This window comes from Furipterus horrens, unplaced genomic scaffold (genome assembly GCF_987537825.1).
Source record: "Furipterus horrens unplaced genomic scaffold, mFurHor1.1.pri manual_scaffold_9, whole genome shotgun sequence".
NCBI classification, from domain to species: domain Eukaryota; kingdom Metazoa; phylum Chordata; class Mammalia; order Chiroptera; family Furipteridae; genus Furipterus; species Furipterus horrens.
In genome coordinates, this window is record NW_028327179.1 from 94711951 (window position 1) to 94729189 (window position 17239).

General features: G+C 38.6%; 1 protein-coding gene across 3 annotated transcripts in view; it reads right to left on the bottom strand.

The window, feature by feature from the left end:
- The window catches only part of BRAF (B-Raf proto-oncogene, serine/threonine kinase), a 108530-nt gene that overhangs the window by 25767 nt on the left and 65524 nt on the right, over positions 1–17239 (bottom strand). For all 3 annotated transcript variants that reach the window (XM_090287593.1, XM_090287592.1, XM_090287594.1), the window contains 4 exons: positions 15536–15672; positions 14242–14359; positions 11764–11848; positions 10536–10712 (listed from right to left, as the gene is read on the bottom strand). In XM_090287593.1, coding sequence (XP_090143719.1) covers positions 10536–10712; positions 11764–11848; positions 14242–14359; positions 15536–15672 — 517 coding nt within the window. The remainder of the gene's footprint in view (positions 1–10535; positions 10713–11763; positions 11849–14241; positions 14360–15535; positions 15673–17239) is intronic.

A 17239-nucleotide genomic window follows, 5' to 3' on the forward strand; every position in this document is an offset into this window, starting at 1 on the left:
GGCTGCTGTTGGCAGGTCAATGGGAGGGGTTTACCCAGGCCAGTCAGCTGCAAGGACTGGCTGCCTCAAAAATATCCTGAGAAGCCCTGGCTAGCTCAGCTGGTGAGAGCACTGTGCTGATACGCCAAGGCTGTGGGTTTGATCTGCGGTCAGGGCACATACAAGAAGCAACCAATGGAGGCATAAATAAGTGGAACAACAAATCAATGTGTCTCTCTTTCCCCCTTCCCCTCTCTCTTTAAAATCAATAAATAAATTAAAATATCATGACTCCTGTGTAGTCAATAATCATTTATCACTTCAAAAATCCCTTGAGTTCACACATTTTTCAGTTGTGCTCCATAGTGGTCTAAATTCTATTTTTACTTAGAATTTTCAGTTTCTCACACTTTAAAAAAATCAAATTTACTGAGGTATAGTTTGTATGCAACAAAAAATGCACCCAATGTTTTATGTATAGTTTGAGTCTTAAATGTATACGCTTGTATAGCGAACAGCCTTAATCAAGATGAAGAATATCCATCACTAAGTTTCTTTTTACATATCTGCAATTAATAACTACCCTCTCAGGCAATCATCAACAATGACTTCCTTTTCTAAAATTTCATGTGAACAAAATCACGCAACTTCTTTTGCTCAGCATAACGATTCTGAGATTTACACACGGGTTGTGTGCATCCATATCCCGGGTGGACACTTGGTTGTTCTTGGATTTTGGTAATTATAAGTAAGATACTATAAACGTTCGTGTCCAAGTCTTTGTTGTTGACTTAGGTTTTCATTTTTTTGGGGTACGTAGGTAGAATTAGAATGGCTTATACACTAATTTTAACTTGAAATGAAACCACCACAGTGGTTGTACCACTTAAGTTCCTAGTTGCTCTGCCTTCTTGCCAACACTTGGAACCGTTGAGCGTCTGCGGGGTGTGTAGCCGTGTCTTGTTGTTGTGAGTTGCCTTTCCCCATCTTTGTATGTGCTCATTCGCCATTCTCACATCTTCTCTAAAAGAGCACTTCAATCTTTGCCCATCTTTTAGTGGGCAGTTTGTCTTATCACAAATTTCTAAGTGTTCCTTACACGCTTTAGATGCAAGTCTTCTACGTATCTTGCAAACATTTTCCTCGAGTCTGGCTGATTTTTCTCATTTTTAAAAAACAGTATCTTTTAAAGAGCAAAAGTTTTGAATTTTGATAAAATCCAATTTATGATTTTTTTCTTTTATGACTCTTGTTGTGTCCTAAGAAATCTTGGCCTGTGTTTAAGCTACAAAGAGTTTCTCCTATGTTTCTATTAGAAGTTTTACATTTTCAGCCTTTTGTCTTAGTTCTTTGATCCACTACAAGTTAATATTTATGTCCTGTAAAGGTTAATGGCTTATTTATTTATTCTACACGAATATCCAGTGTTCCAGCAACATTTGTTGAAAGGACTATCCTTTCCCCACGAATAGCCCTGCCAACAAACAAAAAAACACTGACCATAAACATACAAATATATTTTTTGAAATATCACACTAGAAGTCCCTCAATTTTGTTGTTTTTTCAAAATTGTCTGGACAATTCTAGCCACTGCATTCCTACATACATTTTAGGATCAACTTGTCAATTTCTACAAAAAAACCATGTCTAGATTTTGATTCGGATTGCACTGAATCTATAATTTGTTAGGAATTGACATCTTAACAACATTGAGTCCCCTAAGTACATAAATATATTTCTATGTGTTTTTTTTTCCATTTTTTAAAATCGTTGTCCTGTTACAGCTGTCCCATTCTTCCGCTGACCCTGTTGCTCTTCCCTGTCCGCCCACCCCCTCTCCCACAGTCAGTCCCCACCCTGTTGTCCACGTCCACGGGTCATTTATACCAGTTCCTTGACTAGACTCTTCTCCTTCCTTCCCCCTTTCCTCCCTTACGCACCCCCCCACCCCCGGTCACTGTCAGTCTGTTCCTTGTTTCCGTGCCTCTGGTTCTATTTTGTTCATTAGGTTCCTTATTTCTAGGTGTTTTGTTTCCTAGCTGGGACCCGCATTAGAGAGAATATAATCCTCCTTTAGAAAATACTCTCATAGCTTCTAAGTAGTACACTGGTCTAAGAAAAGTAAGTGAGAATGTATTGTAAACATGGAGTATCATGATATTGATGAATAGCAAAAACCATGCTTAAAATATTCACAATCCCAAACGCGTACAATCAGAGAGGTATGGTATTTGCTTATTTATAAGACAACGTAACTCAACTGAGGGGAACAATGGTCACTTCAATAAATACTGCTGGAACAACTGGATATCTATAAAGGGATAAAAAATAGTCAGCCCTTACCTCGTACCAGACACGAAAATCAATTTGAAGTGGATTGAAGGCCTAAAACTAAAAGCAAACACTATAAAATTTTTATTAAAAAAACAGAATTATAACCATCCTCTTGTACATGTATTGCATTTTAAAGTTTTCAGGAATTTTTTATAGCATTTGGTTTCGCAACCATCACGTTTCTTTGTGAGGCCGGCAAAATGATAATTCTGCATAGGCTGATGGGAAAACCAGGGTCCAAGGACTTAGACGAGATGACCAGAGAGGCACAGTGAAAGGGCAGGGGTTCTGAGCATCCAGATTTGGGTTTCGACCAACTATGTCACTTACTAGCCATAGGACTTTGGATACATCACACAACCTCACTAAGTTTCGGATTCCTAACATGTGAAGTGGAAATAATAATATTTACCCCTATGGGTTCTTTCTTTCATTTATTTAACACATATTTATTGAAAGCCCACTATGTGCTAAGCAACAACTGTTCTAAGTCCTGAAGATAAGGCAGAAAATCCCTATGCTCAAGGGGCTTACCTTTTAGTATGGAACACAGAAAGAAAAAAAAGATCTATCAGAACATGAAGTATCTTACGGGCGGGCAACAGGATATGCTGAGGTGCAGGGGGTTGTAATTTTAGGCCAGGGAGGGCCCTCTTTTAAAAGGACATTTTGAGTGAAGACTCAGAGGGGAGGGAGAGTGTCATGCAGTTATGGGATAAGAACACAGCAGGCAGAGGGACTAGCAAGGGCACAGCCCTGGCATGCATGTGCTTACCATGTTCTAAGAATGGCAAGAAGGCAAACTGTGGTTTGCAAGACAGGAAACAGGAGGGACAAGAATAGCAAGTGAGTTGCGAGAGGTTAACAGAAAAGGCGGTGGGAGAGGGACGGCTGTGGTGGTGCCCACACTGAGAAAGGCCTATTGAAAGAACTTCGCTTTTCTTTCTGAGCGAAATGCGAAGACATTGGAGCAGAGGACCAACATAATCTGACCGAAGCCTTTTTTTAGCTTTGTGTTCACTTCATTGAGGTGACCCTGGTGAATAAAATTATACAGGTTTCAGGTGCACAATTCCACAATACGTCATCTGTACGCTTAGTGTGTTGCTCACCATTCCAATCTGATCTAAGTTTTTTTTTTAAGATTTTATTTGTTTTTAGAGAGAGGAGAAGGGAGGGAGATAGAGAGGGAGGGAAACATCCATGTGAGAAAGAAACATCGATCAGTTGATCTCATCAGGGACTGAACCTGCAACCCAGACATGTGCCGTGGCCGGGAATCAAACCAGCGACCTTTGGCTCTGAGGACGATGCCCAACCCAAGTCTTAAAAGGACCACTCTGACTGCTGTCTTGAGAATGAACTGGAGGTGGGTTAAGGGTGGAAGCAGGCACTATCCAGGCAAGAGATAATAGTGACTTCAATCAGAGTGAGAGGAGTAGGTGATGAAGAGCTGTAAGGTTCTAGATTAGAGGTGGCGCCAATGGGCGGTGATGGCGTGAGAAAGAGAGAGGTCAGAGGCAATCACGAAGTGTCAGACATAAGTGGCTGAAAGGACAGAGTGCCGGCTCCTGAGAAGGAGGTACGAGGCGCAGGCTTGAGAAAAAAGATCAGGATCTCAGTTTGAGGGGTCTTACATCTGAGATGCCCGTGAGACAATCAAATGGAGACGCTGAGCACAGCTGGCTACGACAGTCTGCAGTTCAGAGGAAATGAACTGGCTGGAGACTGGCAGAGAAACAGAATGTAAATGGTATTTCAAGCCATGAAGGTGGATGAGCTCACCAAGGGAAGAAAGACCCCTGTAGCACCCCACCATTTAAAGAGGTTAAGGAGTTGAAGAACCAGCTGTGGAACACACAGTGAGAAGGAAAATCAGGAGAATATGCTTTAACGCAGTGCTTCTCACATTTGAATAGACAAATCATTTAGGGACCTTGTTAAAATGCAGACCCCAATTCAGATCTGGGGTCGTGCCCAAATTTCAACATTTCTAGAAGGCTCCAGGTATCCAGGTGCTACTCAGACCACATTTTGAGTAGTAAGGAATTAAGGTGTTTCATGGCCCTGGCAGGGTAGTCCAGTTGGTTAGACCATCATTTCCATATGCCAAGGTTATGGGTTCGATCCCCAGTCGGGTCACATAAAAGCATCAACCAATGAAAGCAAGAATAAGTGGAACAGCAAATCGATGTCTCTCTCTCTCTCCCCACCTCTCCCCCTCTCTATGGTCAGTGAATAAGAATGTATTTCATGAAGAAGGATGAGATCAACTTCATCATACTTTCTGATAGATCAAACAGATTGAGGACTGAGAACTGAACCAATGGATGCAGCCACATGGTAGCTATCTTATTAGGAGATATTTCAGTGGAGCACTGGGGCAAAACAGACCGGATGGAGTGTTAGATAAAAGCAGAGAAGAAAAATCAAGAGATGAGTCCCCACAACTCTCAGGGAAGTTCTACTGTAAAGGAAGCGGAAGGAGGTGAGAGCCTGAGAGGGAAGTGGGATCATGGGAGAAACCTCCACAAGTTTTGCATTCTGGAATTTTTAAGCATGAGAGAAAAGTTGAAATAATAATACGACAATCAGATGCCTTCCGCCAAGATTCAACAATTGTCAACACTCTCCCAAACGTGCATTTTAAGAAAAATGTTTTAAATTGGAAGAAAATCCAGTAGGAAAAAAAAAAACCTCATGAAGAATAGGGGAGATCTGCTCAAAAGACATCAGTGAGTAGGGATCAGTGCACAGATGGAGTGACTGGCTCCCACTGTAGGCGACAAGGCACAGAAACGGAGCAGGAATGTAGGTAGGTGGGTTCATGTTGTGGTGGGTGCTTCTAATTTTCTTGGTGAAAATGCTTAGCTGACGGCTCTAGAGAAGAGGTGCTGAGGGCCGAGGCCAGCGTCTGGGAGAGAAGAGCGAATAAACCATGTAACTGGAAGTGTGACCCCTGTATGACGTTAAGGACTTGCCTGGGGCTGTTCAAAGGACGGACTAAAGCGGAGCCGCAGCACGGTGTAACGGTTAAGGGACAGCGAAGTCACTTGACCTTTCTGTACCCTAGTTTCTTCATCAGTAAAATGAGGCTATTAATAGGATCCATCTCACAGGGGTGCTGAGGTTTAAATGAGGTTGCAGATATAAAGTACACAGAACAATGTCTGGCACACAGTGAGTACTGTAATTACTAAATACATTACTATGTATAAAAAGCCATAGAACACAGTTGGTATTAAGCAAAGGGAGAGAGAGTGAGCTACCCGTATACAGGAGAGTTGGGCCAGAACACAGACTTATCTAGACATCTACTGAGATGCTGAAAACAGGAGGGACTGCAAAAAGGCACCACCCAGTCTGAGTCCAGATTTAGGAACAGCAGCAACAACAAATCATTGTGTATGGTATTAAAGTAATGAATTCTGAGAGAATACCAATACACACAAAAATATTAATAGTAATTCTCTCTTGATGGTGATTTTCTGATTATATATTTCTTTATAACTTTTACTTTGAAATTGAGAAAAACTGCAAAAATGGATAATGTAGAAGTCACTCATATTTTCACCATAATCAATCCTCTTAAACTTTTTCTGCATTTGCTTCTTGTCTTTTTTCAAAGTTTACACTTGTAAAAAGGCTGTGAAAGTAAAACAAAACGGCAGAATTCTTATTAAAGACATGAACAACGAGGACGTTAGAGGTGAGGCTGAAGCCCTGATGCTTGACAGCTGCCCCTCTCCTGACCCTTCCCGCCGCTCGTGAGGACAACCAACCTCGGTGAGCTCGGTGTGCGCCTCCGAATCCTGATTTTAATACTTTTACATATAAACACATGTACAACTAAAAAAAAAACCCCAAATATAAAAACTTTTCTTTTAAAATTTTAAGTGGTTCATGCTGCAGCTTGCTTGTCTCACCTGATGTACTTTAAAGGTGAGGTTGATGCAGACCTAATTCATTCCTGCTGTCTACTGTTCCCCTGCACACGTGCTAATATTTTATTTATCCAGCCCTCTACTGGTGCTGATCATGCTTCCAACTTTTCACTGTTATGTTTTCCTATAATACATCGCTTCCTATACACACCTCCGGTTTTAACAGATACTTCCCAAACGTCCCCTGGTGGTTGGCTGCGTCGGGCCTGTCCTGGTAAACAATCCCCTAATCTTTATCAACACGTGATCTTGTCAGAATGTAGGCATTTGGCTGGTTCCAGTGGGTAACAAATAGTACCTCTTTATTTCCTGTTGCATTTTTCTAATTATCAGCACCCTCCTTTCTCTTACTGCTTTTACCCACCAAATAATCATGCTCATTATATATCCTCTTTGGTCAATTAGAATTATTTTCAGTCATTAATACACATTCACCATCTTTTCAGCTTCAATTCATCCTATCTTTAAGTAGATTTTTTTTTAAGAGTAAAGGGGCCATGCATTTTATTATTTCTTTAAAAAGTAAATTGTGAGGTTTTATCAGCAAATTATTTTTAATCACCTTACATTCAGAACATAACATTTCTGTGAGTATAACATCAGATCGTAACTTTTTGTGCCTCCACTGATTTAACATTTAGTAAATTTTCTAATAAAGCTAAATTAAAAATTACACCATAAATATTACACTGACATTAAAAGTTCTGCAAAGAAATGACATGATGAATGACTGTTCCTGAAATTTCTTTAGTGACAATATTCTTGAAATATCTTGGCTCTTAGGTGAGAAGCTGATAAACGTACTATATGAACCTTGATTCCTAAGAGTAAGCCTGTAATTGCCTACCATTAGAATAGCTTTGCCCTCTTTAGGTAAACCTAGGAATCAGAAATGATCTTTCACCGAGGAAAGAGAACTACACAGGACAAATGTCACCCATCCAGCGTCTGCTTATATTTTGAAAAGCAATAAAGGGGACACATTTGAGAGTCCCAATGATTTAACTTTGCTAATGACTAAAGGTACTCTCTGATGAGCGACCGCAACCCCAGCACACTAGACACTGAGCTGTATGCTCTTATTCTGCTTATGCCCTGGGACTTGAGAATACATTTTGGAAAGTAGTTAGCAGCACCTGGAAAATATTCAGGGGCAGACTATTTTGAAATGAGGGCTTTGCAAAAGAATATTATTAATGGCTATTTACAGTCTATGTACTTTGTGACATGATGGTGAAGGGTGACGAGGAGGAACCAAACAAAGTTAAGTTTACATAAGCGCAAAGGGTAGCGCTTCCAGTATACCGTAAATATCAACATTTTAACATTTTTTTTGTTGTTACTGGACATTTTCTTTTAAAGCATCTGTTCTTGTTTCAGGAATAGAAAAATCTTTTTATTGCTGAAGAGACTGGTAGGTTTTTTGGGGGGAGGGGTACCACTTCTTGGCATTGTGATTGCTTATTCCTAGTTGCTCCACCCCCCCCCCCCCCATTTGTTTTGGTCTCTCTCATTGGCATCAGAGACTTTCCCTCTGACGGGTGCTGACCAGAGACAATCATTGGTCTTGCTCGCCTGAGTGAGGGACCATAAAGCCGTCTGAGAGCTTCAGCATACAGATGGGCTGCTTGTTTTCCTTCCTGCACAGTGATCTAGGTGGAACCCCCATGTCGCCAGCTTTGGGTCTCTCCTCTTGGCCGCTAAGATTCTTCGCGTAAGACTCCCCTAGTGAGTGCCTTGTGTGAAGAGGAAGGTTTGGCTGCCAGCATTCCGGGAACCAAACGGAGAGAGAGTCTGGGGGACTCTCCGTTCATCATTCCGTCAGCAGTCACTCGGCCCATTTCTAATAAAGTATCCAAGTCCATGGCCCCAGTCCTGAGATATATTTTTCTCTCTCCAGGGAATAAGCTTCCTCCAGTCTACTGCCAGGGTAGGGGTGGGCAGTCACCCAGTGTAGAGAGCAGGAGAGGTTTGGGAAGCTTTTCAGACAGGCCTTTTCATTTATGTACTCTCCCTCCTGCAGAGATGCCTGGCGCTGCCAATTCCTGAGACTTTCGAGGATTCTGTGGTATATATCAGGTGAATTTTCATTTCCCCTTTGCCAACTAATGATTTCACTTTTTTGGGTCCACTAAGTCCAAGATCACTTCTCCATCTGCTTTCCAGCTTTTAAAACGTTGTTGCTATTACTTCCTTCCTCTCTGTTACCTCTAAACTCATATAGTCATGCCTAAAAAACAATCCTTTGTTATAGATTTAGTGGAGTTTCAAAAGATAGCATAAATATGTCACCTTATCTTGAAACTCACATAACTTTTTTGTGATAAACTATACATAGCATACAATTTCCCATTTTAACTACTGTACACTTAAAAGTCTATAATTCAGTGGCACTAAGTACACTCAAAATATTGCACACCAAGCCCCATTTCTTTTTTATTTAATTTCTTTCAGCAATGTTTTGTTCGTTTTAGAGTACAATCTTTTACACCTCCTTGGTAAGATTTATTCCTAGGTATTTTATTCTTTTGGACACTATGGAAAAAGAATTCTTTTCTTTCAAAAAATAATTTTTGAAAATTAAATTTATTAGGGTCACAATGGTTAATAACACTATATAAATTTTGGGTGTACAACTTTATAATATGACATCTGTACCCTCTATTGTGTGCTCACTGCCCAAAGTCTAGTCTCCTTCCGTCACCTTGCGTTTGACTTCCCTTATCCTCCTCGCCCTCCCCAGCCCCCCCTGCCCCTCCGGTAACCCCCGCACATAGCCATGTTCTACATTCACAGCCAGGTATACTCACTATATAGTGAGTGGTACTTAAAATGTAAGCAAAGTGTTTCACAGTAGGTGACTAGACTGCAAAGCTTTATACTTAAAGATCCCAAACTGAAAGCAGTGGAAAAGCGCCGCCTCCTCGCTGACCGTCCCCCGGACTGCAGAACTGTCCAGTCTGACAGCGCCCTTCTCTACTGTGGTTTCTTGTCTTAATCATTACTGGCATTTGACTGCCCCATCACTGTTTCTAAAAATATCTTTTTTTCTTCTATTGTTTTTCTATTACAGTTGTCCCATTTCCCCCCCATTGCTCCCCCCAACCCTGAAAATAATTTTTATTACTATTTTTGGCTGCCTCTGTTTATAGCAAAAGCCTTTTCCCCTCTGCTAGCCTTCTATTATTTCACTGACTCTTCTTCCTTTCCTTGACATTTCTCAATTTTGGTATGAGAAGGATTTGGCTTCTCTTTCTTCTAAAAAGCACACTTAACAATAATACTCAGTTGTGTGTAATCCTTCTTCATTTTTTAATTCCACATATATGTACTGAGTACCTAACACAGGCCAGGCCCTGTTCTAGGCATTAGGGATAAAACAACAGAACAAAGTTGCTGCTCTCAAATGGCTTCTATTCTAGAGGGAGTGACAGACGATAAACAGATGATGTCATATGGAGTGGAAGTTAAAAATACAGAAACAAAGGGGTGTGGAGAGTGATTGGGTAGGGTAGGGCCATTAGTTAGTTATATAACGTGATCAGAGAAGGCGTCTTTTAAAAATTGACATCTAAACAAGAGTAGATGGGGAGAAGCTCTATGGATATTTGTGGCATGTGAACCCCAAAGAGAAAGAAATAAGTACAAAGTCCCTGGGTAGGGAGTGTGCTTAGTTGGGGGTAGGGAGGAGAAGAGAACCATCTTTGTCTCTCTCTCAGCGTTGACTGGTTTTGCCATGGTTTACTATTCACAAGATCTTAATATAATCTTTCAGATTTGAACAGATGCAGTTTCTGACCTATGATAAATTCTATAAAGTTACTTTTTAGTTAATTCAGTGGATAGGAACAATTCAACTTGAAATCCTCAAAAAGGATCAGAATACAGATTTTCAATCTACTTTATTATATGCAAATAATCACTCTGTAGTAGAAAATACGGGCACCTGGAGAAAGTAATTACTTTATATACTTCTATAACTGCTAATGATTTTTAGTGTTTGCTTGCCTACTTTTGGTTTCTGAGCCATTATTGCTTAGCTAAATCACAGCATGTTAAAACATAAATTTGCAGTCACATTTATTATCAAATACTTTATGTTTTGAAGACTATAGTACAGACCATTTTACTTCTCAGTATCAAGTTGCTAGCCATTAGTTAAGCGTGTCCATATGCTGCTAACCCAGTAATTTAAAAAGCAATCCAAACGATTGTCTTTAAAACACCCTCAACAGTCTTCAAAAGGAATTTCAAGATATTTAACAGAATGGAACTTACTCCATGCCCTGGGCAGTCTGTCGTGCAATATCTATAAGTTTGATCATCTCAAACTTGGTCTCAATGATGTGGAGATGGTGATATAAGCTGGAGCCCTCACACCACTGGGTAACAATAGCCAGCTGTGGCTTTGTTGAATAGCCCATGAAGAGTAGAATATTCACATGTCGAGTTTTCCTATAAAAAGAAATGTGACAGTAAACAGTAAATGTTGATAAACACCAGCAAATCTTAAAGAAAGAGCCCAAAGCAATCTATTTATCAGTAAGATGTTAGAAAAAGGTATTTTTTAAAAAGGCAAAAGAAGGATAAATTTAGAAGAGATGTTAATAGCTGTCTAGTTTAACATTCTACTCTTCTCAGAAATATCTTTTTAAGTATACCAGACAGGAAACTAGAGGTTGCTTAAATACCTTCAATTAGGGGAAGCTCATCACTGAGACTAATGCTTATTTCTCTCACTCTTTTTTTTTTTTTCCTTAAGTGGTTCCAGTTTTAGAACGGTTTTTGGGTTGAGGAAAAATCATATTCCTACAGCTTCCCCACTGGTTTCCCCGTTTTGCTCTCTGGAATAAGAGTCTGTATCTGTAGAACAGCGGTCCCCTACTTTTTGGCACCAGGGACTGGTGGCGTGGAAGACCACTTTTTCTCAGACTGGGGGTAGGGGGGATGGTTTCAGTATGATTCGAGCGCATTACATTCAAGCTCACTTCCCACTGTGCGGCCCAGTTCCTAACAGGTCTCGGCCAGTACCGGCCCACGGCCTGAAGGCTAGGGACCCTGCTCTAGAACGGAACTGCCTTCTACGGACCCAACAGCCTCAGTTCTGTTGATTACTTTCCCCTCTAAGTTACTGTTCTAGAATCATCCCCATCTAAGTTGTCCTTGCCTATACATACTCCAGTTTGGAAATGTTCCTTAAGTTCCAGGGCAAGATATAATCCTTAAATGTGCTCTGATAAGATTAGAATTTTGAGAGTATTAGTTCCATAATAAGAAGTATTATTTCTCAGAAGCAGAGTACTGCATTCCCATTAACTCACCCTAGGCTTAATTCTTCTACCACCTGCACAATATAATACTGCATACCACTTAAAAGAATATGGCTAAAGACAAACTACACTCAGACTCTGTTTTACCCATTTGGAGTAAGTCTTTACAGCTACCAGTGGTGACAGGAGTTAAAGAAGAGACCTTCTCTGGAAAACAATAATTCACACTCACTCACCTGAGTACTCCTACTTCATTTTTGAAGGCCTGTAACTGCTGAGGTGTGGGTGCTGTCACATTCAACATTTTCACCGCCACATCACCTAAAAGGTAACCATCATTCTAAATGTCATTCTGGTTTTTTAAATTTAAAAACAGAAAAATATTCTTGGGTATTTTCACTAATTACCATAGCCCCAAATCCACACCATTATTAAACCGCTTTATGGTATAACTTATGATACAATAACTTATACTACACTTCCCCTCACTGCATTAATTTTCTAAGGATAAAAACTAAACTAACAATGATAATCTTATACTAGTATTTCAAAATATCAACTCCCAAAATAGCCAACCTTGTTTTTCTCCTGGGAATTTAACCAACTGAGTACCCATGGTATCTTCCTGGCTATTTAACAATATTAAATTAGATACATTTACTAACTAAATGTTAAAACTACAAATGACAGGCCCAATGGAACTTGGCTGAGATAGAAAACTACAAAACTTCTTTATCAGAGTAGTTAACATTTTTTTCAAATCCACGGATCACTTGTTGCTTTGCTTAGGCAAGTTATTAAAAAAAAATCTTTATGTGAAACAGGTAAGACTCCCACACTGCCAGTGGGTGTACCCTGGCACAACCACCTGAAACACTGCTGGCAGTATCTACGACAACTGAACGCATGCATACCCAGCACAAACGGACACCCATGCTCATCAAAGGACATGTAAGCACCAAGAACGCCCACGGCAGCAGCATGTGTAGTAGGCCCAAATGGGAAAGTGTTAAAATGCGCATCACACAGTAGACAGAAAAAGGAATCATTTTATGGGGTACTACAGAGCCTGAATGACCTACAACTACACACAACAAGACAGATGATGTATGAACAACGCTGAGTGAAGGGTGGAACAGCAAAGAGTGCATTCTATGTGACTTCCGCTAAAACCAGGGGCGAGGCTACCCGGGGGGAGGAGGACATGAGCGGGCTTCATGATGCTAGTGCCGTTCGTTTACTGACTACAGGTGAGTTCACTGTGAGATTTTTTAGCTACTTGAACACTTATGTCAACTTTTCTGCATGTATATTATACTTCAATATAATTAAATTAACTTATTTCACTGCTCATAGTAAAAACATTATACATTTTGAATGCATAAAGAAAAAAATATTTCCCATAATCATGTCACTCATAAATGATCGTTGTTAATATACTGATACAATAAATTATACTATACATAACTTCCTTCACTGCATTAATTTTCTAAGGATAAAAACTAAACTAACAGTGATATTCTTATACTAGTATTTCAAAAAGCTACCCGGCTTTTATATGCATCAGTGTGAATATTTATGAATTCATATAAAAAGATAACCTAAAAATAAATATATGTACTCAAATAGTGATGATCATTTTTCAAATTGTTAAATATATTTCTATGTAGCACCATGATATGGGACATTATGTATGCTGCTTTGTAAAATTTAATATACCACAGACACCTTTTCGTAGCAATAAATATAAATCTACCATACTATTTTAGTTTCTATATAATCATATTTGGAGTTTTCGATTTATTTAAATAATACTCTATTAATGGGTACTTAATTTCCATTTTCATTAATACTGAATCTCTAATATACTTGTACACTCATGTTTGTTTCTGTCCAGTTACTTCCTCATTATAATGTTCTACAAATGGAATTATTGGCTCCATATACATATTATTACTTTCTCTCCAGAAAACTTGTAGCAGATTATTTTCCCACCAGCAGCACAACTTGAAATATGACCAATTAAAAAAAAAATTTGTCCATTTGAGATGCAAATAATGATTTGTATTTTTTGATTTTGCAATTCTGGTAACCAGTGAGGCTGAACATTTAAAAATATGTTTCCATTCCATTTCTTCCTTTGTTAAGTACACTTTTAATATACTTGTGGTTTATAATACAAATAAAATTAAAAGCAGAAAAATTATCAAAGAAAAAAACATCTTGGGAATTAGCTCACATGGAGAATCATCATCTCTAAAAGTTTTAACTAATATATTCAATTGTAGCAGTGAGGTCACTCTTTTATTATCTCTTTGTGTTTTAAGTGCCTTTTTATATTATATTATGTGTGAACTTCTAGACATTTTTAGGAGTTTATACAGACTAAGTGGCATTGTATTTTTATAACCTCATGGAGAAGACTTAAGTAAGAAATGAAATGTTTAATCTTTTTATGCTTCAAACAATAAAGACATTTCACCTAAAAAAGAAAAAATTGTAAGTAATATAATGATAGGAGACCTGGTTGCTGTGAATCAGTTTTTATTGAATATTTCCCATAATTCTTATTAGAAATATTTAGAAACTCTTGAATATAATTTTAAAAGTTTGATGATGCATAGAGTGAATACTCCCTTTGATTTTTAAAATAAAAGTTGTCAGATACATCCTATTACTATAACTGTGACGAGGTCACTGTACTACATACATACCATGCCACTTTCCCTTGTAGACTGTCCCAAATGACCCGGATCCAATTCTTTGTCCCACTGTGATCTGGCCATCAGGAATCTCCCAATCGTCACTTGAATCCCGTCTACCAAGTGTTTTCTTGATAAAAATAGTGCAAAAGTCAAGCAAAAGCAAACAAATAAGGAAAACCTTATGTTTCACACTAAATACTTTCTCCTATGTCTGAAAGGGATATAAGTTAGGAAAAGATAATATCTTTTAAAGAAAAAAAGAAACACACTCTGGGAGAAAAGAAGTATGAGTCCTACTACATAGAATTTAAATTGAAGACCTAATCAGCATTAGGATAAAAACAATTTATTAATAATCACTTATAGAGTGCGAGCAGAACTATATTATCACTAAACTCAATAAAATGGAAGTCTTATAATTTGGAGGACTACTACGGGCAAGATAAGTACTATACATCTGTGACTAGTTTTGGCTCCAAAGGCTAAAACTTTAAGTTTAACATACTATGGTAACTGTTGATAACTTAACTCCTTGCCTTCTTCTAGTCGGTGCTAAGTTTCCTCATATATCTTACCTGATCCAGTCTCTTAAAAAAATGTCAACACATACAACCACTTTGGTAGGGGAAAGACTCCACCTAGCCAATATATATTATTTATGCACTATTGATAAAATTATTTTAATATAGATTTCAGAAAGATTTTAAATAGGGAAGAATGTCACTAGTATATTTGAATTTCAGACCAGCCCTTTAGAACATATACGCTTAATAATGCTTCCTAAAATAGTAGCTTTCTCTTTTTCCTTATTTTAGAAACAGAACACTACAGTTGACTCTCGAACAATGTGGGGTTTAAGAGCACAGACCCCCAGCATAGTTAAAAATCGGCACAGAGCTTTTGCTTTCCCCCCAAACTCAACTATAACGGTCCCTCGGTATCTGCTGGGGATTGGTTTCAGGACCAATACAATTTTTAACCCTCAGTTCATTGAATCATGGGTGCAAAACCTGGGGATATGGAGGGCTGACTGTTCATTTATTGAAAGAAACCCACAAGTAAGTAGATCCATGCAGTTCAAATCCATGTTATTCAAGAGTCAACTGCTTTCTTACCCTTTCAAAACTGCCTTCTACTCAATTAATTAGAATTGAGAAAAAAAACCTCTGTTGTGTGAATATGCTTTAAGCAAACAATCATTAGCTCTTAAATTTATTTGATTATGGGAATTCCGTGTCACATGTCTGACTATGACTTCTATAAAGAAAGAATACAGAAGAATGAAGATATAATATGCTCTTACCATTCGATTCCTGTCTTCTGAGGACGAAGACGATTTTCTTTCCCGCTGAGGTCCTGGAGATTTCTGTAACGCTTTCACACTAGTGAGTGAGCCAGGCAATGAGGCAGGGGGGGTGGCAGATAAACCTGTAGTTGATCCTAAGTTAGTGAAAGGAAAATATATATCCATTAAAGGAAGATCAAGTATGTTAATTTATTGGGGGCAGAGGGTGGGGGGAGATTTAGACTAATTTAAAAAATATAGTGCATCTTAGAAAGGAGAAGCCAAAAAGGGGCCTCATTTGGTGATTAGCACTATTAATTTCTTTTAGTTTTCTGGCCAATTTAATGACCTTTAAAACATCTTATTACAGATACATATTTTGCTTACTGATGTATATTCTAAGAAAAAAAATCTCTCCAATAAAAGAGGTAAATACTAAACAATACTCCTAAGGTTCTGTTTCTTTGATACAAAAAATAGAAAAGCAAAATCAATTTAAAAGCCAATATAAAAAAAATAAGCTTTTAATTATTTTATGTTGCCTCAGCAGCCAATCAATATAAAAAAAGATGGAAATCCCCAAATGGAAACATATTCTAATAATGGACAATGTTGAAAATATCTGGCTTTTTCATATAAGTCACTAAAATAAAAAAGAATCCTATACCACATACTATACTACTTAAGAGAGAGAGCTACTGGTCAGTTTCATCGGTTCCTGAAGGCTTACTCTACTAAACAAAGACTATTTGTTGCCTGCATACAACATTAATGTAAACAAAGCTAGCAGCATTCTCAGGGCTGAAAAATCCCTGCCTTTACAAGTGAGAGCGAAGTTACTCCAAATGCAAATATTCCACCAGCCAACTGAGCCTAGGGAGTGCCTTCTCTGAAAGCGGCTCAGTTGGCAGGGTTGCATACCTCCCTGATGGGTACTTTTCCCAATGCTGGCCCAGTGGCAATACTTCTAAGTTCATGTGCAGTAGGACCTGGGTCAGAGGGGTTCAGGGCCATGACTCCTAGTGCAGCCGGAGTACAGTTAGGTAGCACGGAGATATCAAAAACTATTTGCACAAACAGAATGAAAAGACTTCAAGAAAAAATTTTTTTAAAGTAGATCCCTATTCTTTGAGGGGGGGCCAGTCTCTATCATTCAAAGAACAGGGATACCAATAGCAACATTTAAATGGTAAATCTTGTAGAAACTTTATCATGACTACATCACATATGTTATCATATGGGATTTTGATAATCTCCTATGTAAATTTCTAAAAGAAAATGGTATCTGGACTGTCTATTAACAAAGGCACAATCCATTTTCTACCTTCCATTGATAATTTTCCACAGCATAGAGCCTTCACTGCTTGCCCAGGCTTCGCAGTTCAGGTCTACGTAGTACGGCACTGTTACTACGCCACTCAGCACTGTGCGACGTCCAGCCCATTCCATGGATTTTCTGAGAAACAGTTGGGCTGAGAGAGCAGAACTCTGAGCCAGCCCCACTACATTCAGAATAAGTGGCAGACACTAACCTATTTATAGCAAACTCCTGTCTCAATTTTGACTTCAATTTTAAAAAATCAGTTTAACCACTAATTAAAGTATGGCAAGATAAAACGAGAGACTGAAATTATACTGCTAACTTTTTCCTCACATTAAGGCATAACTGAAAGTATAAATCCTCAAATTTTCTGAAGTATGCCAAAATACCCCAAATATATT